Source organism: Mercenaria mercenaria, chromosome 14, assembly GCF_021730395.1.
Source record: "Mercenaria mercenaria strain notata chromosome 14, MADL_Memer_1, whole genome shotgun sequence".
In the NCBI taxonomy this organism is placed as follows: domain Eukaryota; kingdom Metazoa; phylum Mollusca; class Bivalvia; order Venerida; family Veneridae; genus Mercenaria; species Mercenaria mercenaria.
The window spans coordinates 3286782-3311098 of NC_069374.1; the positions used below are offsets into that span (position 1 = coordinate 3286782).

The following is a 24317-nucleotide window of genomic DNA, read 5'->3' on the forward strand; positions in this document are numbered from 1 at the left end:
CTGTATAATTTGAACAATCGTAGAACGTGCCTACTTCATCACCTACCGGCACATCGAAGGCCATGTGTGGCACTAGCACAGACACTTTCAGATTTAAAACAAATGATGAACAACACCATAATTCCTTCCTGACTTTTTGAGTTTGTGTCATCAGCTACATGTATTACGAACGCATGGATTCCGATCAATACCACTTTGACGCATTAAAACAGCGATAAAACCTGTTTACCGTTATCATTCCGGAACGCGTAATCTGAAAAAAATAAAAAAATATTTTATGTACGTGCGGGCGGGTGAATTTTTTTTCTTTTTCCCGGGAATGAAATCATGATGCGGTAGTTCCGACGAACGACAAATCAATTTGGTATGGCCTAACAAAACGAACGGGTAACGTAAGCATATCATATTACGCGAACTGTATAAATTATTCATATTGAATACGAGAGCGAAGATTGTTCGTCCTTCGGTTATGAAAAAAAAAGAGTTATGTTTGAACGGTAATTTAATTACATTATGTTCCTTATTGCGCACATAACGGATATGTTATCAATAATCCACCGTATTCAGAATAAACAACTTGAATTTAAAGTGCTAGACGTTGCGAGTGGTGATATACAAATGTGAATGAACTGTGTTTCTATAGTTCCTTTTAGACGTTTCTGTTCAAATTCACTTGCAGAGGGACTTTGATCATGTCTCCGCCGCTAAAAGAAGGTAACTTCTTCTTTTCTAACAATATGACACAAACTATTATTTATGTAGCCAATTTGTATGTTTTTCTTCGTTTATAATCATAACATATTCGTCAAAAACATTTGTATTTAATTTTTAATGTAAAAAAGTTTTCATCGTTGCTCTTTTTCGTAATTAGCCGCACCTAGCTGTAAAATTGCAATGTTATATGTATCTATAATCTCGAATATTGTAAGCCATTCTTACAAAAACTGCACAATTGTTTGAATTGTTATTTCTTATTAAAACCATGTTCAAAAATTATCAGAAGTTATCTCCGGTAACAGTTTAAGCGGTAACTCGGCTGAGCCTCGTTACCACCAAAAACAGTTACCCTCGAACCGGATATTCCCACTGCACCTACCATCAGTGAAAGAATCTTTTATTCAAATACAAATATGATACCACAGACAACGTAAGCGAACTTTGTTAGATGTCGAGATATTGTTGAATAGTGGCTAATGTAATAAAACAATGGAAGGTCTAAAATCCACTTGTAGCAATTAGAGGCACTAAATATCGTAACCAGAATCTGTCCTGAGCTGTAGCCTTTTGGCTCACTCCAAGACATGGGCGATGACCCCCGTCTAGCACTCCTCATGCCAGATAACTTCCGTGCTGGTAATGACAACCAAACGATTCGTGCGTTAAAAATGTCCTGTTTATGTACAGCTCAATAAAAATCGAAAGCCTTAATAGTTTGTCTCTTTTCCTTACAGTATATTTCTTGATTTATTAAGTTATCTAACGAAAAACGCAAAATGTTACACGTCAAAATATGGAACTTAACCGGAACTTCATTGTTGTTCTTCATTCAAGAATGGGTGTACAGAAGAAAGGTGTTTCAACGTTACTAATTCACGGAAAGAGGTTGTACGTCTGCGGAATAATTTCGGAATGATATTGAGTGTATCAATTTAGGTAAAACACGATTTTGCTATAAATTATTTCTATACTAACATGTCCTCAATCTAAAACAGTAGATAAAATATAGTAGCGCTCTTTCTTGGTTGCAATAAAATCATTGACGTCATCGCACGTTAACGTGACGTCATTTTAGCGTAAGCGTGTTTTAACAGAAACAAGCATATTAGAATGAAACGCCATGACGTCATTTCTATTTACAGCCCTAACTTCCTTGCGCTTTGTTTAATTACACTACTGCAAGAACGAGTACTCCAAAGAAAGCACTTGAAGGCTTTGTTTATTCTATGAATTATAAATGTCGTATACAAGAAAAATAATCTACCACTGGTTGTAGTATTTCCAGCTCTCGGATAACTGTTTTGGAAGTAACTCTACAGAGCCTAATTACCACCAAACCAGTTACACTCAAACTGGATATACCCATCAGTGACAGCTTATTTAAGAAAATAATAAGTTTCCAGGTGTGGTTTATCGTAGATTCTAACACGATCCGATTCATTTTCCTATTAAACTAAGAAGGCTGAAAACAGTGAATTATTATACAACAATTCACTGTTCTGACGTCACAATTATTACGTCATAGCGTCAAACGGCATGGCGGCGCGCTGGAAAAGAAACCGATTGAAAACAGGCAAATATTTTATGAATGCCGTCAAGGATGTACTTTAAAGTCCTTGGTAACATGTTAGAATCGAAATAATATATCTCATTTAGTGATTTGCTCTTGAGTAAAATCATTGTTTGTTGTTCAGATGCGTATTATTATATCACTCGGGCTGCGCCCTCGTGATATAATTCCTTCACATCTGAACTCCAAACAATGAGTTATTCAGCGACAAGTCACTAAATGAGATATATTATTTCTTAGATAACCCGTGGTTTGAGTTCTTATGCGTAAGAATATATCACGAAGGTCGTAGGTCTGAGTTATATATTGTTTCGCATAAGAACGAAAAACTAAGGTTAGGTTATTCTACGATAAATCACTCTTTGGAACTAACTTTTTATTTCGATTCTAACACGACATAATAGTATAAACAGTATTAGAAAAATAGTAACTACTTTTTACGACCGTGGTACGCACCTTGATTGGATGACGTCATTGCACGCGAGTTGTTTATTGCAGAATAACCCGAGATAGATTTTGCTCTACAAGTATGTAGGTGTTTTTGCTGGTCGTGTTAGAATTTAATTTAGTTTCCCTCCAGAGCTCCTTGATGGATATAGTCTCTAGATGATCAGTATTGTTCAAGTTATTCCGATTTGTTAAAAACATTAACGCCAGGAACGTGTGGTCCCTTACCTTATGTATATACACTGCGGGGAATCACATGATCAAAATAATCTCTAAACCACAATAAATTTATGAATAATGTCGGAATATATTGAAGAATCTTTTGCTGTAAATCTAAGATACAGCCTATCATACACCAACATACATGTATCATAAAACTACATAGATTTCAATCACAATCACCTTCACCTTCACCCAATCCTGAGGTCGGGGTTCGATCCCTGGCAGCTACTCGGGAATTTTCAGAAACGCTTTTCAGTGTTTCCCACCCAACTAGAGGTGTACTGGTCAGGAACCCAGGCAATCCTTGCGTGTATCAGTGCTATACACTGGGCACGTTAAAGAACCAGGTTGTCTATTCGAAACGAGCTAGGCTAAGTTAGCCGGATAAGCCTGTATCTGATTTCTGATCTCTCTGTCGTGGGGGCTTTGTCTCACTCTGTCCCTCTGGTCAGATCGCTCCGTGTCTGTACTAGTAGAGGATGAATTATGCGCCCTGTGTGGCTGCATTTGAACTATGTAAAGCGCCTTTGGCGCTATATAAATCTGGTATAATTTAATGTACAACGCCGGTGAATATACTATGTGTAAAATTAGGCGTTTAATCAAATAAAGCAGTTTCAGTTTCAGTTTCAGTTTCTGGTTATCTGGAACACTTCAAGAAACTGATGCTACTTATTTTCCTTAGTGTTTGTAATTACAGGATATCTATCATTATTGGCAACTCAACAACAATTTTCATTAGTTATATGATAGGCTATGTTTAAATTTCATATCTTATCATGACAGGAAATTTATTCATGTTCTTCAAAATATAACTTTGGTTTAAAATTATTTTGATCATGTGATTCCCCACAGTGATATAGTGGAGTATTTAAACACCTTCCTGTCAGAAATGGGTGGGCGGATTTTTAGATTATTTCATAGAAATGTTCTTTGGGACGAAACTTTTTCAAGTTATTCAGATTCGTTGAAAACGTGGTCATCACATATATGTATTTTTAGAAAAGTTAACAATTTTCTTGAAAGAAACATATTTGGCGATTTTAAAAGTAATTCTACAAAAATGTTCTTTTGATTTACTTTTACGAACAACTATTTCTGATCTGTAGCAAAATAATAAATAAACAAATAAATATTAAAAGAGCACCACATCCAAAAATATAGAAACCTTCAAGCTAGATCTCCTAATCCGCTACTACTCCGTTTTCAAAATAATCTATGGGTGAAACTTTACCAAACTTTCTGAAATTATTCTGTTAGATAAAAGCCAGCCACCAGGGAGCGTAGTCACTTTTCTCAAAATGTATATAGTGGAAACTTGGGTAAAACTCTTATTGTCAGAAGCTTTTTGCGCAATTTTAACTTTCCAACTCTGATGGTGGTCACCAAAAGATGTGGTCGTTTTGTCCTATATGTATATTGCGGAAAGTTAAAAGATATTCTTGTCAAAAACTGCTGACAAGATTTTAAAATAATTCTTCAAATACGTCCCTTAGATGAACCTCTACTAGACTCTAATTCAGGATTTTACTAGATTCTTATTAGTAGAATCTTAAAAAATAATGGCCGCTAGCGGTAGAGTACACTTTCCCTATATGTATGAAAAGCCTTTTCGTCAGAAAGTGTTGGCCCAATTTCTAAATCTTTTGATAAGAATTTTTTTCGGTGACCCACCACCTGAATTGTTGAAACTATTCTGATTCGACAAAAATATGACCGCTAGTTCCGCTGTTGGTAAATAGCTTTGGATTTGAAAAAAAAGCATAATGTCAGAAACAAATGATCGATTTCAAAATAATTAACACAAATTTTCTTTTGGTGACTCTTTACAAATTAAAATGATTAGGATTAGACAAATGCCTAAAACATGGCCAACAAAAACATGCACATTTTCCCCATTAGTATATTGTGCAACATAAAATATGTCAATGAAAGTGTCTGTTTTTTTTTTAAATATTTTTACACGTACATTTCTTGCTTGATCTATTTAAGTACCAAAATTGTTCCAGTTATTCCAAATCCTCAAAACCATACAAGTTAAAGCTAAGATAGAAAAATCTTCGTACCCGTTCTTCTCCGTTACCATTGATCCTATTTTAAATAATTTCAAGAAATATTCTTTGAGTGACTCTCTACTACCTTTGTTTTGTCAACAAATTTGCTATCGGGATCGGATCTAGTTTTTCCCTTTGTGTCTCTATGTAAAACTTTAAAAAATCTTCTCCGCTAAAGCTAGATCTTTATGCTAGATATCAAAGTAATATTTGGCAGAAATATTTCTTGCTTCACTTGTTTGAGATGTGAAACTCTGGTGAACGGTTTAGCGCCGCCATTGTCTACATGTTTATTAAAGGACTTGTGCACTTCCTTTTACGGTTTGTTTCAAATTTACAATACTTACTCCTCTCCATCACATCACCCACATCATATGAGACTCTAGTTTCGAACAATTATGACAGTTGACACTTATCACATAGAATGTCAGGTTAAAGCTTTGAAGTACATTCTCTCTCTCTCTCTCTCTCTCTCTCTATGCTTTTACACAAACTTAAATCATCAAATGCATCATAAACATGTAGTTATAAGAACTTTAATTTACGACTAATTCTGATTTTCGTTTTAAATATGAACTATGTACATTACGCAAAACGAAATACGACAGTTACATGATCCGCCTTTGATTGTTATTCGCGTATTTGGAGTGCAGGAAAAGAATGCACAGATATCATAGAGTTTATTAGATAATCATTCGTTTTTTACCTTGGCTTTGTATTCATATTATATTTCGTAAACGGTCGAAAACATAAACATACTGGTGACATATGACAGTATGCATAACGATCTATATCAGTTATTCATTTCGAACCTCTGTATCACACAGTAGCTCACCCAGGGTATCATATTTATGCAAACAAATGGCAAATATCCATATTAGGGAAAAAATAAACCCGCAAGGCATAGTTAAATATAACTTCAAAGTTAGGATTTTATTCATTCGTTTGTCTACGTAGTGAATAAAACTTCAGGAACAAATATTATGTACATTTTGATGCAAAAAAGTGGAATCAATTACGCTGATTATAAGAAAGTTTTTTTCCCAAGTATTTTAGTGTAAATTGTCGATGGTAGCTCAACAGCTAATCTTTTAAGTAAAACGTATATAAAACCGTACATCGCGAGGGGTTACGATTATATTGGAGTCAGAGCCAATCTGACTAAAGTACATCTCCTATTACGCTACGCATAGGATCTGAGAACGACCTATTCATAGCCTCGTTCTGACGACCCTTTCGCTAGCCAATCAGAGCTTAACTTACAAAATTTTGCAAACCTACCTGTAGCCTTGACTTTTGATATTTACAATTCTTATGTCGTAATGTGTCAGATAGCCGGTTAGCTCAGTCGGTAGGCCACTTGCTTTGTAAGCGAGGGGTCCCGGGTTCGAGCCCTGGAATGACTGCACATTTTTCTTACTCTTTGACATTCGAACAAGTCGTCTGATTGGTTAAAATAAAAATAGCAATACTGGAAATCCAAAATATACAGAAGACGTATGTGAATGGGTCGTTCTCAGATCTTCGTTTAGAAGATCAAGTACTTAAGTCAGATTGGAGTCAGAGCACAACAGCTATAATTCTTGTCTTTTTGTACTTTCGTTCACTGAAGATAATAACTTTGCCACAATAACAGATAAAGAAAACAGCTCGTGAAGAGCACAAGAAGCATAACTCTTCGATAAGAAATTCAAAGCAATGAATTGCTAACAATTTGATTAGGCAAAATGAAGCAGTTAAAAGTGCAATTAACTCAACCGTATCTATAAGTTTTTAAACCGATCCCCTTTTTAGCTCACCTGTCACGTAGTGACAATGTGAGCTTTTGTGATCGCCCTTCGTCCGTCGTCCTTCCGTCCGTCCGTCGTCCGTCCACAATTTCTTGTGAACATGATAGAGACCACAGTTTGTGATCAATTTTAATCAAATTTGTACACAAGTCGTATTGGCATAATATCTCGGTTCCTTTTCAAAACTGGCCATATCCCATCCTAGGTCCAGAGATATGGCTCCTTAAAGGGCCAAAATTTATCATTTTTGGCTTGTGAACACCATAGAGACTACAATTTGCAATCAACTTTAATCAAACTTGCATACATGTTATATTGGCATAATATCTCGGTTTCTGCCGAAAACTGGCCAGACCCCGTCATTGGTTCCAAAGTTATGGCCCCTTGAAGGACCAAAAAAAATGCTATTTATAGCTTGTGAACACGATAGAGACCACATTTTGTAATCAACTTCAATCAAACTTGCACACAAGTTGTATTGGCATAATATCTCGTTCCTTTCGAAAACTGGCCAGATCTCATTATCGGTTCCAGAGTTATAGCCCCTTAAAGGGCCAAAATTTGCTATTTCGGCGTGCCGTATTAAACACGATTTTATGACCTCGTATGACCTTATGCCGTCTGAATAATGTACCAATCGGATTGCTTGGTAAGGTATTCTCGGTATTTTCAGCCATAATGAGAGATTTTGTAAGAGTGGCGCTGATTGGAGGAAAGGCTGAAAATGCTTCGCTCTGAGTCATGTGTGACACTGAGTGAAATGACAACGCGTTCGTCATCTATAACCTCTATAAGTACAGCACCATCGGGTTGTATGCGCACCACTTGAACAGGTGTGCGTAACCAAATATTTCATCTTCTCATCCGGACATATTTCTGTTTTGTTAAGTTTCCTTTCCTTAAGTTTTGTTTTTACAAAAAGGTTATTTGTTTTATACAGTCATTAACTCTTACCCTGCATTACAGCAACAATTTCTAACCAGTGCAAATCATTACTAACCTGCAACAACGTGTCCGATACTGTTAAATGTTAGACTCTAAGTTTTAAATTAATCTTTCCGGTGAAAAACAGTACTGTACATATTCTGAATGATAGACAAATGTGATAATAAACTGAAGTAGGGTAAGGGTTCATGTTGCTTCCAACAATTCCAGAAAAAAAGTATAGAACGTATTTCAATATTGTTTGCTTACTGTTACCATCTTTTAAGCACCAAAGGCTCAAAGTGATCTTTTGTGATTGTTTGGTGTCCATCGTGTGTCCCTCTACAATTTCTAAACACAGTCTTCTTCAGGACTACTGTCCTTATTTATACAAAACTTCACAGAGGCCCCTTTCAACATTGCCAAAAGATTTAAAATACAGGTTTCTGCCCATATAATACTTGTGCTTCAGTTACATCACGCCGACCATCTTTTTATAAAGATATTTCTTGTTTTGGTTTTAGAACACGATAGAGGCCACATTTTGCAATCAACTTCAATCAAACTTGCACACAACTTGTAATGTCATAATATCTTGATTCCTTTTGAAAACTGGCCAGATCCTTTCATGGGTTCCAGATTTATGGCTCCTTAAAGGTCCAAATTTGCTATTTTGGCTTTTACAGCCAAATAGAGACTTCATTTATGGTTTGATTTGATACAAACTTGCAAAATATCTTCAACAACCATAAATATTGGATTCCATGACGAATCTGTCAGATCCAATCATAGGTTACGGAGTTATTTTATATCTGATTACCTTCCCTGATTTTAATCAAATTGATTTATATCTGTAAGTACTTATAAGATTCATCCGAAATTTCATTATTGTCATTAGATGGACTGAGACAATTAGAGTAGATAACTGTGGACTGATTTTATGTCAAAATACCTCCCTTTATTTCAAATTAAAATGGGTATGTATCTGTAACTAATGAAGATACTGATTTGAAATTTTATTTATGCCATAAGATGGACTTGGGCAATCAGTGAAGATACATATTTACTGAATTCATGAACAATTACCTCCCTTTAGTTTTATGTAAATGAATATAGTATACCTTACCAGCTTCTAATGAGATTGGTTTGAAAGGTTATTTATGTCTTCCATGGTAAGAAATAGTCATGTTAGATAACTCTTGATTGAATGTTTATAGATATACTTTTCTAATATATTGTTGTTAAAGCTTGTACTCTGTATTGTCTACATGCATATACCAATACATGATTATCTCACTTAATTTTAATAAAAATGGATTTATCTCTGTAAGTATTTATAGAACTCATTTGAAATTTCATTATTGTCACAAGTTGGACTGAGACAATCAGGGTAGATAACTATGGACTGTTTTTGTGTCAGATTACCTCCCTTTGTCTCAAATTAAAATGGGTGTATCTCAGTAACTAATGAAGATACTGATTTGAAATGCCATTTATGCCATCAGATGGACTCGGACAATTAAAGTAGATAACGTTTTACTGAATTTATGACACATTACGTCCCTTTATGTTATGTAAATGAATATACCTCACCAGCATCTAATGAGATTGGTTTTAAATGCTATTTAAGTCTTTCGAGGTAAGGAATAGTCATGCAAGTTCAAAAATGCAGCATTTGAGCCTAAGACCCTCGAACTTGGTATCGAGATTGGTCCTGAATAGTATGTGACCCATAGGTCAAAAGAGACTGTTAAAAGAAAATATCCTGATGATATTTAATGTGTATGCCTATGTGATCTATGTCAAAACTTTATGTTATCATTAAGGGCAATGGTAATCAGGTGAGCGATATAGGGCCATCATGGCCCTGTTGTTTATACTAAACTGTGTACATTTTGCATAGGTAATACTTTTTATGCAATGTTAATGAAGCAAAAGAGACTGAACATTGTGCAACGTTGGTGACTATATCTAGAATAATTACAGATGTATCACTCCGTTGCATTTGTTCATTTTTTTTTTATCCAAATAACAACTTTGCACATTCCTTAAAATTGCACTCTATGCAGCAATTTTCAGATGTGATGAGTTAAAAATTGAACAGATGCCTGATATACCTGATATACTGACCTTTACCGAGTGCCCTTAGGTATTATTTTTTACCAGTACAAACTTTCTACACAAGCATTTTAGTGGGTTATGAATACTCAAGCGTGCTGCCTTTTCAGTCTGCTGTAAATTTTTAATAACAATATGTTTATCCCATAAATGCAAGTTAATTTTGCAGTGGATTTGATAACGTAATATACTGTTGGATGACATACATTTGAACATGTTATCAACTCCAAACCACATTTGACTTTTTTCCCACGCACGCGCGCACACACTTTTCCTTTAAACACCAATACACTCAGGCAAAAGAAATTACATTTTGTTTTAAAACTCTTTTTTTAATATTGTGTTTAGGCTCCCCGAAAAATCCGCTTTCCTTCTCCGTCTGTCTGTTTGTATGTAAATCATTCAGCAACTCTTAAGGGTTTTTTTTCCGAAACGTATCGATAAAGTGTGAACTTGTGCATATTCCAAGAACATAGGAGTATACGAATACCGTTCACTGTTAAAACGTTATGGCCCTTGACAGTTTACTCAATACTGAAGTTTGTTATTCTAGTGAATTCTGTAAAAGTTTTCATGTGCCCTCGCTGAAACTAGCAGAAAAGCATTATTATTAAATCAATTTGTTCATATTGTCAGGATATAGATATAATATGTTAGAAAATAAGGTAGTCCCATTTTCAAATTATATTTGCCGCCAAATATATGGTGTGCCCACACAATGAAAGCATTATTTAAGTAGCTTCTTCAACACTCTTCAAAATGAAATAGCCTATTGTTAAATATATATCTTAGCAATATTTATTCACAATGTCAACATAATTTAGTCTATTCATTTAAATATAATTCGTTTTCTCCTTTTATCGTAACTGTTTTCTCTCTTTGACAGTTTGAAGAAATGCAGTTTGGAAGGAATGTAACTCTGGCTTGACTATGTATCCGACTCCCCTTTATACTGATACTTTGCATAGTTTTGTTTGTTCTAGTATTGGGAAATATAGGTTCACCTAATATTTGTCCGTCAAAGAAATCAATGTCACGCATATCTACACTTCTTGAACCTCGTAATGTATGAAACAGCTGGTTTACATGTGAAGCTGGGTTTGCTTCGTTGATGGAACATTATTAACAAGTAATAAATAAAGTGGAAATGGTTCAAACTTTTAACAAAGTTGTGGACGCCGACCCTGGGGTGAATAGGATAACTATTCATATACTTCGGACTATGGGACTTTCATAATTTCATTTGCATCAATTGCAAAAGTCGCCAGATGACCTAAATTATTTCGGTGTTAATCTTTACCGTACAAACACACAAAGCAGGAAAGAAATCTTTTACATACTAATACTGTGTCAGCCTGTGGTAAGTAGTTATTCTTAAAAAATATGAAATTGCGATTTAATGATTCAGTTATGCGCAACAGTTTTATAAGTTTGACAAGGAGAAGTTTGTTTATATTTGTTTGAGTGAATCATTAGCAACGGCAAATAGTGGTTGATTAACCCGACTGAATGGAAGTTTGTTAAATAGGTACGAAATGGAAACTCGATAATTTGATTTTTTTTAAAAACTTATCACAAAGGCAATCGATTGTCAAAAAACATTTGATATTATAAATACGCACTTATGTCATGATCATTGTAGTGCGACGGAAAACAAGATTTTTTTGGCAGATTTGCATTGAAAACTTTATTTTGGTTAATTATAATAATTTTACCTTTTACAATACAATTTATATATATATATGATAGCACTTAAATACACTTTAGATATAACCAGACTTATTATTTTGTTTAAGAATGACTAATTGTTGTTTTGTTTTTTCATGATTGTATTTTTTCTTTTAAATTTTCTCTAATATATGTTAGGTTAAGAGTCACATTGACTAGGTAAAGGTCATTTGGCGACTTTTTCAAACTTTTGATGGTAGCGAAATATCCCAGATGCCCCTTCTGGCATTGTTCAAGGCTTGTGCGGTCACCTTGGTATAACCACCGACCTTCCGTAAATTCGCTAGACGGCTTCCTAATTTAAAGAACACAACAGGTAAGGTTTCGAACCCAACCGGTTCCACCGGTAAGGGCAAGTGATTTAAAGTCAGCGACATTAACCACCTGGCCACGAAGGCCCTGGTAAAACTTTACAGTATTGTAAATGTGTGTAGCTAGTGATATGTAACATAATTCATACATTTTCTACAATCATCATTAAGCAAATAGTCTAAGCTTGAAGAGTATGGTGTTTTTTTTCAACAAAGCAAGAATAGTTCGTATGTAAAGGAAAAGTGTACTTGTTTGAATATCGTTTATAGTTTCAGATGTACACTTTAGCTCTTATATCTGAAATAACTGTTTAATGCAGGAGCATATGTCTCTTTTATAGCGCACTGAAAACATGAGAAGGCAAAGATTGTCGAAACAAAAGTTTGACAATTGTCTGAAGCTTGGACTTGCACTACAAATAACTAAAGATGGACTGGAAGACTATGTAAATGAAGGAACAGCTCAGTTCCACGACCACATCGTACAGAAGTTACAAACAAATTCGCCATGTAACGAATGTCGAACTGAAAATGTATTAGAATGTCCAACGTCTGGTGTCTGTAACCGAAAACATTGCTCATTCCATAACTCTGTTGGGAAACAACCGCGTAAATGTCCGAACAGTACATGCACCAAAGTGAGAGATCATATACAGGAATCACATCGATTCGGGCATCCCTCATGGCAGAATACCGATGCAACACAATGGGTATCCGATTCATTTCAAATTGCAAAGTGTTTCGTATCACCCGAAGAGTGTTGTTATTCAGGCATTAAATCGATAAAGGAACTGGGTTTTGACGGTATCCTAAGTATCATAATAAACAACAACTACTTCCAGAATAAAGTTACTGCAAACCTTTCGGAAGAGATTAATGCTTTTTCCAAGGTAAATGTCAGTTTTATTCTTTGTAACTTTTGAATAAAGTCTTATGTGCATATGATAAAACATTAATCATGTGACTACACAAACCATTAAATCCGTCCATATATCAGTTACTGCCCGTCCGCATAGCTCAGGCGGGGCGTATGTTCTATGTGACGATTTGATAAGAGACATTGTGTCTGAAATCAATCGTCATCCACCTCTGATAATTCATGTGGGGAAGTTGGCAATTACTTTTGGAGAACAGATTTGTACTGGTACAGAATACAGGAACACTGGTAAGTTAACTGTCCGCTGTTATATGACAGAAATACGGTTGAAAAACTGCGTTAAACCGAAAACAAACAACAAAGAAACAAGCAAACAAATATATCAGTAACTACATTTACGTTTAGGTCAATTAAAGTAAAATACACTGACTTACTTTATAATTAAATCACTTATTAAAATTATGCCTTTAATATGGAACGCAAATACTTATAAAAATAAATAGTAATTTAATTGTTTACCTATTACGAATAACAGTACTAGTTTTTAAATCAACTCTTCAAAACAAGACAAACGATCAAACGATTTGTCAGGTTTCTTACGTTCGAGGACACGAATACACAATAAATAAATGACGATGCCATATCGTCTTATACACGTCTTCACGAAAATTTTCTAAAAGTCTTTGCCACGATACACGTTGATAAGAAGACACGACAAATCATCAGTTTTTCGTACCTTCGTGCCCTCGTCGTGTCGTCGCGAACACAAGATTACACGAGATTGCATGTATCAGCTATCAAATAGAATATTGTATGTTGTAATATGACAACAAATTTGAACTTTCAGGTTCTTGTTTCTTTAAAAGATACATTTTATAATCTTTGTTGGAAAGGCTCATACGTATCTTAAAGAATGTTCCATTTAAGGCCAGGGACGTCGGAAGGATGTATCACCAACATGGAAGTCTTTTTATAGCGGATACAGATCTTGCTGTTGACTTACATGTGTTACAAGCTGTGCTGACAGATTCAAAATGTTTGTTATATGACAGAAAAGCTCAAAATGCAGTACTTGAGCTAAAACAGGTATTTTGTTTTGTCATAATATGGTATTTTAGAGTACATTTCCGCTTTTCAAAAAGGAGGAAGACCCTATGTTCCCTTCCGGGTATTATTTTATCACAAGACTAGACAAATTGTGTAAAAATGCACTCCCTCTGTCCGTCCATTTTTGTAAGGTTTTAGAGAAAAGCACCACGAAATCTCACACTTGAGTAGTCGTCGCACCATCAAATAAAAACCGTTACGACTAATTATACATGGTAAAGCATCAACCATGCACAGTACTTTACGTCTTTTGTAGTGTATTCTCTCTTAATTAATTTATTAACGTTAAAGATTTTTCTCTGTTGCAAGTTGTTAACTCAAAACACTACTTAACTCTCAAAGGCCGATATCATAACATACCTGCTGCGGCGGGATAAGAATTACCACCTGACGCCAAAGAACATTATCTAACCTTATCATAATCACACTCGCATACAGTCAGTTGAAATCATGCAGGGAAACATTATTAACTTGGGTGTAAAATAAAATATACTTACAAAATATTCGAAGTTTGAACAAATATTTTTATACATTTTGTCCGTAGCTTATATCCGAATAGAACAAAATTTTCACTTCAAAATATTCCCAGTTTTAACACACCTACTGCGTTTAATAGATATTTGAACAATAAATTCCAATAAATAGAAATGCATCATTAACACTGAATATTCACATCAGCATTACGCAAATATACACCCGTTCTGTGTGAATATCAGTGGTTTAATTTGATGTATTATCTATTTCTAAACATGTACAAAAATGTTGTGAGACAGTTAAGTTGTAATATTTACCTCCATCTTTGAATAATTGTTAAATTTACAAACATGCGTTTATTTACATATATTTTTTGGTATTTTATGAAACATGCTTAGTTGTGTTATTTTTTATCCATTTGTACCGTATGTAAGTGTACCAATATTTCAGCCTTTTAAAACTTAATATTTTCCGCCAATTCATTTGTCTGATAATGGAATCAAAGTCATCATCCGACGGAACTGATATTTCAGAATCAGAATGATAATAAATAAATATAATTTGCTTTTGTCAGGATTATCAAAAATCAACAAGTACTTATCGCAATCATCATGATCTCGGTGCCGCGACTATACTCGTCAATCGCCGTCGTGGGGAGTCCAGATAACGCGCGTATAGTCGCAAATCGACGCTACAGTGGTAGAAAAATATAACGCCTATAGTCGCAGTTTGGTCCCAGGGAGTTAAATACACGTCTGTACTTAAATGATGCGAAATGTAAGAGAATGACTTCAGGTTTCAGAATTGACATACCCGATTTTGAATCCTTTCGCTTTATAAAGTACATTAAACGAAATGTTTTACAAATTCATCTGACGTGCTAATTATGAAAGTTTTAGTTAAGCTCTATGAAATATACCATACACAATATTTCATAAATTCAAGTACTTTTTGATTATCAACAGTTCTGTTATTTTGTTGACCAATTATCTTTTTTTCAGTTGGAAGCAGGTACATTGACGATAAGTACTGGTAGGCTTATTGCAGTCATAAATGATGCTCTTGCAGTCGATGAAAGAAAAGCTCCAAAACGCCAGTGCAGCAAAGGTATGGGAACACAAGAACAAAATGTACACAAAGTAAAGTTAAGACTGCTATTGGAGATACCTGACCTTTTTACGTTTCAAGCAAAGAAGCTAAAATGTTCCCAGATTGGAACATTGTTGTCGGAAAAACGAAGCTTGATTGATGACCTTAAAGAAGCAGTTAAACAGTTTCAGATGTCTTTAGATAAAGAAAGGTGTACAACATCAACACATTTGCCGGAAAAATCACTGTCTCTCGGAAAGCGGGATCGAAACACTCATGAAGATGCGCACAGAAGTGAGTCTTCCAAAAGGCCGAGACGGTCATCGGAGATGAATAGACAAATGTTTGAGGAAGATAAAACAGGTTTGTAAAGATATTAACAGTTTTTATTTCAGCTGTCTTATATTGCAGATGCATTAAAATCTTGATAAATATACTCTTGCAACACCTTTATTTGTTCCTAGTGATATTCGTTTGTTAACATGTGATTTGCCGTGGGTCTACTTTAATTCAAGAAGGTTAATTGAACGTCGAAACAGCATAGCTCTTTCAGATAATGCTACGTCGATTCCAATTAGCCACATAAGCAAAACCCAATCTATATACAAGTGGCTTATCAGTTTAACAAGAACAAAACGAAGAAACAATAATAACAATTGGAAGAATTGATATGAAATGTTTTCGATTGCCAAACTTGCATAGATACATCTCAAAATGAAACTGATCGATTTCAGATTTCAAAAGAAATTTGATTGATTTCTATCAAGAACGGCACAGTACACTTCCACTATCACCGCTTATACGAAAAAACAAGGCGCCATTGTTGGATTTTTATGTACCGCCTAAGATCTACAAATTAGATTTAGAAAAAGAGCTGTATGGTGGAAAAGAGTATTCCGTTTCCAGGGAGATAGAAAATATAGAAGATATTTTTGATTCCAAATCACTACATCCAAAAAAGAATATTTGTCTAGTGTCTCCCCCGGGTACTGGAAAAACGTCTTTCGTGAAAAAATTAGCATTGACTTGGTGTCAAGCTCACCATCCTGTCAAAGATAAGGCGGCATACTTCAATACACAAGATCTAGAAACCATGAAGCGTTTTCAGTTTTTGTTTGTAATATTCCTCAGAGATGTACAACTTGAATGTGAAGAAGACGCGATGATACAAATATGTTTGATAAGTCAGCTTGAATTGGAGTACAAATATGACAATGAGTTCCTTCAAAATGTTTTGCACGAGGAAACATGTCTTATTATTATGGATGGCTTAGATGAATGGAAACATCCAAAATTGTCTAATAGCTTTTGCCGACAAACTCGATCCAACATCCCACACAGAAAGGTCCGGTCTAAGTGTACGCATCTGTCAACGTCAAGACCATGGACCCTAAATAAGGTGCTGTGTGAAAATATAGTTATTGATCAACACTTAGAAATGTCAGGACTTGGGAAAAGCTCTTCCAATAAACTAATTCAAAATGTCATAGCATACTTAAGCAGACATGCAGTCTACAAAGAAATGACCACGAAGAACTTTCTTAAAATGCTGGATTCGAAAGGACTTCAGAAATTTGAGTCAAACCCAATTATCCTGATGCAGTTATTATGTCTTTGGTTTGAGGGGACCGACCCAGGAGAATCACAGAGCGAGATATACAGCAATATACTTGAACTGCTGTTCAAACGAGCAGAACAAAATGAGACAAACCAAGGACAGAAAGGCAAGCATAAAAAGAAACTCCCAACCTGCTTTTTGAACGCCCCGACATGCAAACGAAATGCCAAAACGTTACACTTGCTTGGAAAACTTGCATTTACCACTTTATTTCCTAGAAGTAAAGAACCCTCCTTTGTCTTCGGACGTTCCCTTGTGAAAGAACACTTAGAAGAAAAAGAAGTACAACAGTGCCTACGAGTGGGGATACTTTGTCAAAACGACGAACTTGGTAAACTTGCAGACGAAAGAGTGAACGTCTCCTTTCTACATAAAACCTTCCAAGAGTTTTTTGCTGCATTGTACCTCACATCAAAGAGAATCCTTCATAAAGACATCGAAACAAGAATCTTCGAAAACCACGCCTCCTTGGAAACCATCCTTCAACTCGAGACAGTTTTGATCTTTATCAGCGGATTTTCTCCCAGCTGTATGGAAACGCTTGTTGAAAGAACAAAGAACATACTCGCGAGAAACACCATTATTCACCAGTACAGAACAAATGTCTATGGACTCTTTCTTGAGAAACGCAATTATATTTACGACTTTTGTCACATGATAGTGAAATCTGCGAAGGAGAGTATCTGTAACAAGCAAGATGGCCTTGACAACTTCTATTTGGAAGATGTCATCATCGATAAAGAGTGTGAGGATGAAATGTACACGACTGCTCTTAGTCAGGTTATAGAAACGAATAAAAACAACATCAAATCTGTCACCATTCAAAAAGAGATGACGATTGATGATAAAAAGGCAGACTCAATAATGGCAATTTTAAATCTTCAGACTCTACATTCCATTGAGAAATTATACATATGGGGAAAAATAGCAGACGAATTGCTGCAAAGTCTTCTGCTTAATTCGAAAGTGAATCTGAAATGTTTAGAGTTATGGGGCATGTCTGTGAGCAGCAATGATATCAATCTCATTTCGAAATTAGACAATTTAGAAGGTGTGTCATTGCTTGGAATCTCCGCTTCACATGATGTACTCAAGGAATTGATGTCTACTTTTGAGAAGCATTACAAACTGCAACAAGTAATAATTAACAACATGAAGTGCATTGACCATTCAGAGTTCTGTCCCGGTTGTGATCTCAGGATTTCAGAAAAGTCGTTGCCTACACTGTTTATGGTAGATAAAGTCCATCTCACAAGCATACATGTAAATGCTAAAAAACTACAACATTGTGTTATTGAATGGTTAGACCCTCCAAGTGCACTACAATCTTTTCTGCAGTGTCTGAAAAATGCACATTTTCTCGAACGATTTGATTATGAGGGTCATACAAGTGCCACTGACACACGTTTTCTCCTGGAAACAGTTTCAAACCTCACACATCTAAAGTATCTTAGGCTTCGACTCGTAGATCTTAATGAAAGCTATGACATAAATATCACAAGTCTGAAGAACCTCAAGCGGGTACATTTGTGCAATGTTACGATGAAAATTGAAATACTCCAACACTTCATTACCCAGGTTGCCTCAATTGGCACATCAATAATGGTTCTGATAGACTACTGGAATGCTTCATCACCATCAGACTATCATGAAATTAAAGAATGGATGCGATCATCTGAAGCAATACAAATCATCGGCGGGGAAGGCGAACAAAACGGCCAGCTACACTTTGAAACATTGGTTACACCAAGCGGTGCTGCGTCTTCAAAAGCATATTCAAGAAAAGGTAAGTTATGCCTTTAAGTATATATAGTTCCCACCTTGCAAAATGTTGGATTCATAAAATGCAAACAAGGTAATTTTTTGTTGGTTTTTGTTGAATTTTGATGTCCTCATGTGGCATTGTAAACTCCACTGATCGATGTAATGTAAAGTAACAATGTATCAAATGTTGTTGCTTTTTGGTATATGTATGTAACTTAGACATAACATATATTTCTCTTATCGGTTCAGTTCATGTTGAAACTATTATTGTTATTCTTATAACTTTAAAAGAATTTATTCAACTAAACCTGATTAAGTATCTTATGTACTGAGGTCACTTAGTTTGAGACGAAATCCTTAAAAGTTCATATTATTTTTTTTTAATTTCAGATGATAACGCATGGAGCCAATGTCTTTGCAAAACATCACAAGAGGCACTAAATATTGCAGACATCTTGTTGAAGAACAATTCAGTACCAAAGAAAGGGACACTAAATAGGTTATGTGAACACTTTGGAAAGAAAGATATATTCTTCCTGCACCTGTGCCATTGCATTTGTGCCTACATTAAAAGTAAGAGTAGAAAAATAGTGCACGTTTATTCTTCGTACCAGATGCTACACCAGAACGAAATAGTCTTTGTCGTGTTTGTCGAGGAGAGTTTGTCTAAGAGCGAGGAATTCAAAATTAGACACAATTGTAAAGTCGAAATAAGAATGTTAGATAAATACAGCCCGGAAGGCCAGTTAGTAATGCATAGTACAGAAAACTGTGACTCGGAATTGCCTGCTTCAGAAATAGAGACTGTAAAACGCTGTCTTGACAAATTTGCAGCCGATTTAATGGAAAAGCATAAATATCTTTCACTGATAAGAGCAAGCCCTGTGCGTTCAAAAGATTATGAAAAAGGTGAAGGTAAGATCTGGAAAGAAACATGTGTTGCACTGTATGTCCCAGCAAAGAACTACATACCAACTGACGAAGAACCATTTCAGTCAAATTATGATGGTATACCCGTCGACGTAAGGGAAGGTGGTTTCGTTTTATATACGTCTCCTAGAGCTGATGAGCGACATGAACATATCAAAATGGGATGCAAGATCTCACGGGACAAACTCAAGGGTACTGACATTTGTCATATGTCTGGAACATTGGGTGGATTCGTTCAACATCCGAAATATGGCTTGTGTGGGTTTACTTGTGCCCATGCTTTGCTGCATCACTCAGAACTAGAAGAATTAAAGGATATGGGAGGAATTCTGCATTGGCCGTATTTTGGAGAGTTAGAAGCCATAAGTCAGCCAGAAAAAGCCCTTAACGAAATTGGACGACTTGTGCAAGCTGTGTATAAAGAAGGTGTCAACGGTGGTACTGGAGTAGAAGTAGCTCTCTTTCAAGTAGAAAAAAGATACCCAATTGACGGTGATTTTCCATCTTCACAAACACAAGGTATCAAGTTATAGTTATATAAACATACAGTTATAATTCTTGCTTTGGGCACACATAAAACGATTAGATTACGGCTTTGTTGCCAAAAAACAAATGCATGGACATAAATCTTATAAAAGACTACACATTGTGAAATATAGTACTAAACATTACGAGAGCCGTGCAATATTCCCTTGAAATCAACACATGTACAGATAAACGAATGATTGTCTTTGTATTTTCTTAGACTAACATAGGTGGTCGTTTTGTCCTAATTCTGTGTTTATCATTTTTCCGTAATCGGTCGGAAATTCTTCCGGATCACGTGATTTTAAAATTAATAAAATGAATATCCGTTTAAAGACGCGCGACAAAATAACTGTATTTTCGTGATGGTAATTATAAGCAATTTGCATAAAAAATATTAGATGTATAAAATTTTAGTTTCAAATTGACAGTGACATGTATAAAACCAAGACAATGTGTTTAATGTCTAAACTTTTATTGAATTAATGAATTTCAATCACATTTAAGATAGTTATTTGGGAAGGGCCTAAATTGTCCTCCCGAAAGCTTGTAGTATAGCTGTATATTACCTTTATTATAAGAATGATTTTAATGAAGTTTTTTGACTTACAAAAATGTTGAATTCCCTATGCTAAGTTCGTAAATCACGTTATCGTTTGGGCATATAATATAGTTTGCATCTGTATATAAACTATAGCCTCGTTTCGGAAGATTCTTCCGAAAATATCCGAAGATGCGCAACGGGTTCGTAAGCAGTCGTAAAACATACTTTCGGTTTGAAATAGGCAAATTCTTTTGTTTACTTGTTGGTTATTCTTGAACATATTCATGACTATTTGGTGAGACCCGATGTTATTGGTCATATTTTCAGTAAATAGGAAGTCTCAGCTACAAACTCTGGTTTTCATATGATACTCGTTCGAGTGTTGGTAGTGGACCTTTAAACTTTTCACAGTCATATATTTTTCTGTAAAATCTTACCTAGTCACAACCACAGAAATTATTGTGGTCATATGCATTGTACAATTATTATGAAGTATATTCCTTTATTTTATTAACCCATAATACTTTTGAATTTGTTCATATCACCACATCTTTTGTTAAAATTTCACGTAATGAAAGGATATAGAATAAAAGTGCAGTGTGAAGACACTTTATTTACACCTCTGTCTTGCTTATGTTTTAAAAATTTTGTCTCATTATTTGATTCATTCGCATATCCGTAATATAATAAACTTTTAGATGCATTATTTTTCAGTTTTTAAATAATGTCAAAAGACATTACTAAATACCGTGTAAATACAATACTGTAAGTTATTTATTCAAACAACATACAAAATAGAAGGCATTCGAGGGAAAGTAAAATGTACTGGAACTATAACTGTATTTTGCTTACTTTTTTAATTTAATTACATCTATGCCTTAAAAAAGCTCCCCAGTGGTGGTTTTGCCACTGACCATTCCAAGGCGTTGCCCTACTGTGTTCTTTCATTTGCTTGTTTTGTCCTTGTGTGTTTGCCTTGTGTGTGTGGTGTGCGTGATTTGATCGTGTGCGCGTTTGGGGAGGCTGCGTTTTTAGAACAAGGCTTTCCCTGTTGGATATTTTTACTTGTCTTTTTATAATTAACACGATGGCTGCAGCATTAATAAAAAAGTATATATTTTTTACCATTACACAAGGCTTATAATCATAATCCATTTAGTTACAAACGTAATGGAAGAATATTCATTTTTTGCCACATAGACAACATATCATAAATTGTTGTGAGAATTTCCACATCTGAAGGTAGCTCTGCGCGTTTGATCAACCTGAAGTGACGGAGTAAGTTAATTATCAGGAAAAAGCCTTAGATTAACGCCTGTTATCCGTTAAACGGTTAGCATGAGTATTGCAGGGAATATATTATACCCCGTTTATTAAATATTAAACAGTAAACTCTGCACTTTCTTAAGGTTAGGTTTAATAGATTTTGATGTAAAATGAATAAAATGAGAACATACCTAAATTGCTACATTTTATTAGGCCATATGACTGAAATATTCAAAAACACGAAACGTTTTAATTAAGTCTCATTCAGGAACTTTTTTTCAAATCTGCGATTCCCCCATAACTGAATTTCCTTCTGATATTAAGTAACTTTTTAGAAATTTAATTTGAAAAAATTAAAAATTATTGAACATAATTTGTTTCACGGGTGCAGAACTTTAAACAGCTGATACATATAAATCTAAATACTGGTCTCAATATGTCTTTTATAAATAGGTATGTTTGGAATTGCTCATTTTTTAACTTTGTTCAATTGTCTGACATATATGTCTCCTATTCATTTGCACATTCTAGCTAGTCAAGACTTACGCTTTGACTCTGGGACAACGTACGGATGCTCACGTCTAAACGCAGATGCTATTGTTAAATTTGGATATAAAACAAACAAAACGTTTGGAAAGTTTTTAATGAAACAAGGGACAACATGTGTAAGAACTCAAAAGCATAAACTCAAAGTACAAACTGATTTCGAAGTAATTCTATACAATCAGCTAGAGGTAAGGTCAATTCCAGATTCCAGTGGGAGAACAACAGACTTTGCGTACTTTGGGGATTCTGGATCTCTAGTTTTTATGAAAGGCGAAGACGATGAGTATGTTTGCGTAGGCATGCTAGAAGGAGGAACTTCAGATGGAACTGCAGTTGTCACACCCATTACACCTATCTTGGAACTGTTAGATGTATCCAAACTCAAAAGCTTCAAGAAAGAAAAACAAGCCCGTGAGTTGCAAGGCATTCAGCGTGATGTGCGGACCATTTTACAAGATATACAGGATCTAAAGTTGAACATGCCTCAGGCAAGCCAAACAATTTACCAACGAGAACAAAAGAAATAATAGGTACTAATCGATTTGACCATTTTTTACGGAAAACATCACTTGCATACTCTGAAGCAGGACAGAACACCTCGAACCAGAACCAAGAAAACAATAACTGTATTTTAAAAATCGGTCTGGTCATTCCTTTACGGAAAAATCATTTGTATATTCTGAAGCTATCTGTAGAACGTGCTTATCACTCGTTTACAATATGATATTACAATAAAGTAATTTCTTTGGCAATAGACGAACCGAAACACACATAAAAGGAGCAATATGTCGTCGAGAAAGTGAAATTAATCGCATTTCTTAGATTTGATATTGTGCAATCTTAAGTGAGTCTCCGTAGAGCTAAATTGTTACAAGGGGCAATCGAACAAACTATGTGCGGAAGTGTTACAAAAACGAGAAGACCGGTTTCCATCTACAGGAAAGGCAAATGCAATGAAAACACAAATGTCAGTTTACAATCAAGTATTATTATTATTATTATTATTATACCAGATTTATATAGCGCCCTTTTCAGGATCAATTTTACGTTCAAAGGCGCTTTACATAGTTCAAATGCAGCCACACAGGGCGCATAAATTCATCCTCTACTAGTACAGACACACAGCGATCTGACCAGAGGGACAGAGTGAGACAAACCCCCAACGACAAAGAGATCAAGTATAGTTGAAAAGTATAGAAAGTATAGAAATTGCAATATATTGTTCTGTATATTCATGCATATCATAATGTATTTATGCTGTTGCTATATGTGAAGGAAACCATATTTATTCATTTAGGAAAAATAACTGCCCATTAAAAATATGACGAAATTGTACAATTTGTATTTCATTTAAGTATATCAGAGATTTTTTCTCAGAAATGAAAGTAAGAAATCATACGAATTATTGAATTGATATAACTATGTACTGGTGGGAAAAGTTAAGAAAGTTTTTTCTTTAAATTTAAGTCTTCTAATAATAATTCAGTTTCTCTTTCTCATATTTGAATACGTGATATATTCGACTTTCGTTTTTGCATTTATGTCTTTTGAATCGAATAATTATACGAAACAAGTTTTACAGCTGCCCTCTTAAATTCATATTGTATATATTTCATTTTGATACTGTGCTGTGATTTAATCATCTTACTTCTAATATGCAATGTGCTGTATGTCATTTCATGTTCAAATACTGGAT

At 35.0% G+C, this 24317-nt stretch overlaps 1 protein-coding gene across 2 annotated transcripts; it reads left to right on the forward strand.

The window, feature by feature from the left end:
• Positions 1–300: 300 nt before the first annotated feature.
• Positions 301–24043, forward strand: LOC128548329 (uncharacterized). 2 transcript variants are annotated; one of them, XM_053522844.1, is made up of 8 exons: positions 301–714; positions 1552–1653; positions 12223–12771; positions 13686–13844; positions 15341–15791; positions 16163–18832; positions 19201–20259; positions 22607–24043. In XM_053522844.1, exons 3-8 carry the CDS (start codon positions 12235–12237, stop codon positions 23146–23148), a joined length of 5418 nt encoding a protein of 1805 aa, XP_053378819.1. In that variant the 5' UTR covers positions 301–714; positions 1552–1653; positions 12223–12234; the 3' UTR covers positions 23149–24043. The 2 variants fall into 2 exon arrangements, with proteins under 2 accessions (XP_053378819.1, XP_053378818.1); XM_053522843.1 differs by lacking the exon at positions 1552–1653 and having other exon boundaries at positions 302–714.
• Positions 24044–24317: the final 274 nt, after the last annotated feature.

Excerpts from the sequence above, each read along its gene's own strand:
- LOC128548329 (XM_053522844.1), top strand. The coding sequence starts at position 12,235 with ATGAGAAGGCAAAGATTGTCGAAACAAAAGTTTGACAATTGTCTGAAG. Across the intron at positions 18,833-19,200 it reads AAAAGCATATTCAAGAAAAG|ATGATAACGCATGGAGCCAA; the intron begins GTAAGTTATGCC and ends TTTTAATTTCAG. Across the intron at positions 20,260-22,606 it reads TCCATCTTCACAAACACAAG|CTAGTCAAGACTTACGCTTT; the intron begins GTATCAAGTTAT and ends TGCACATTCTAG.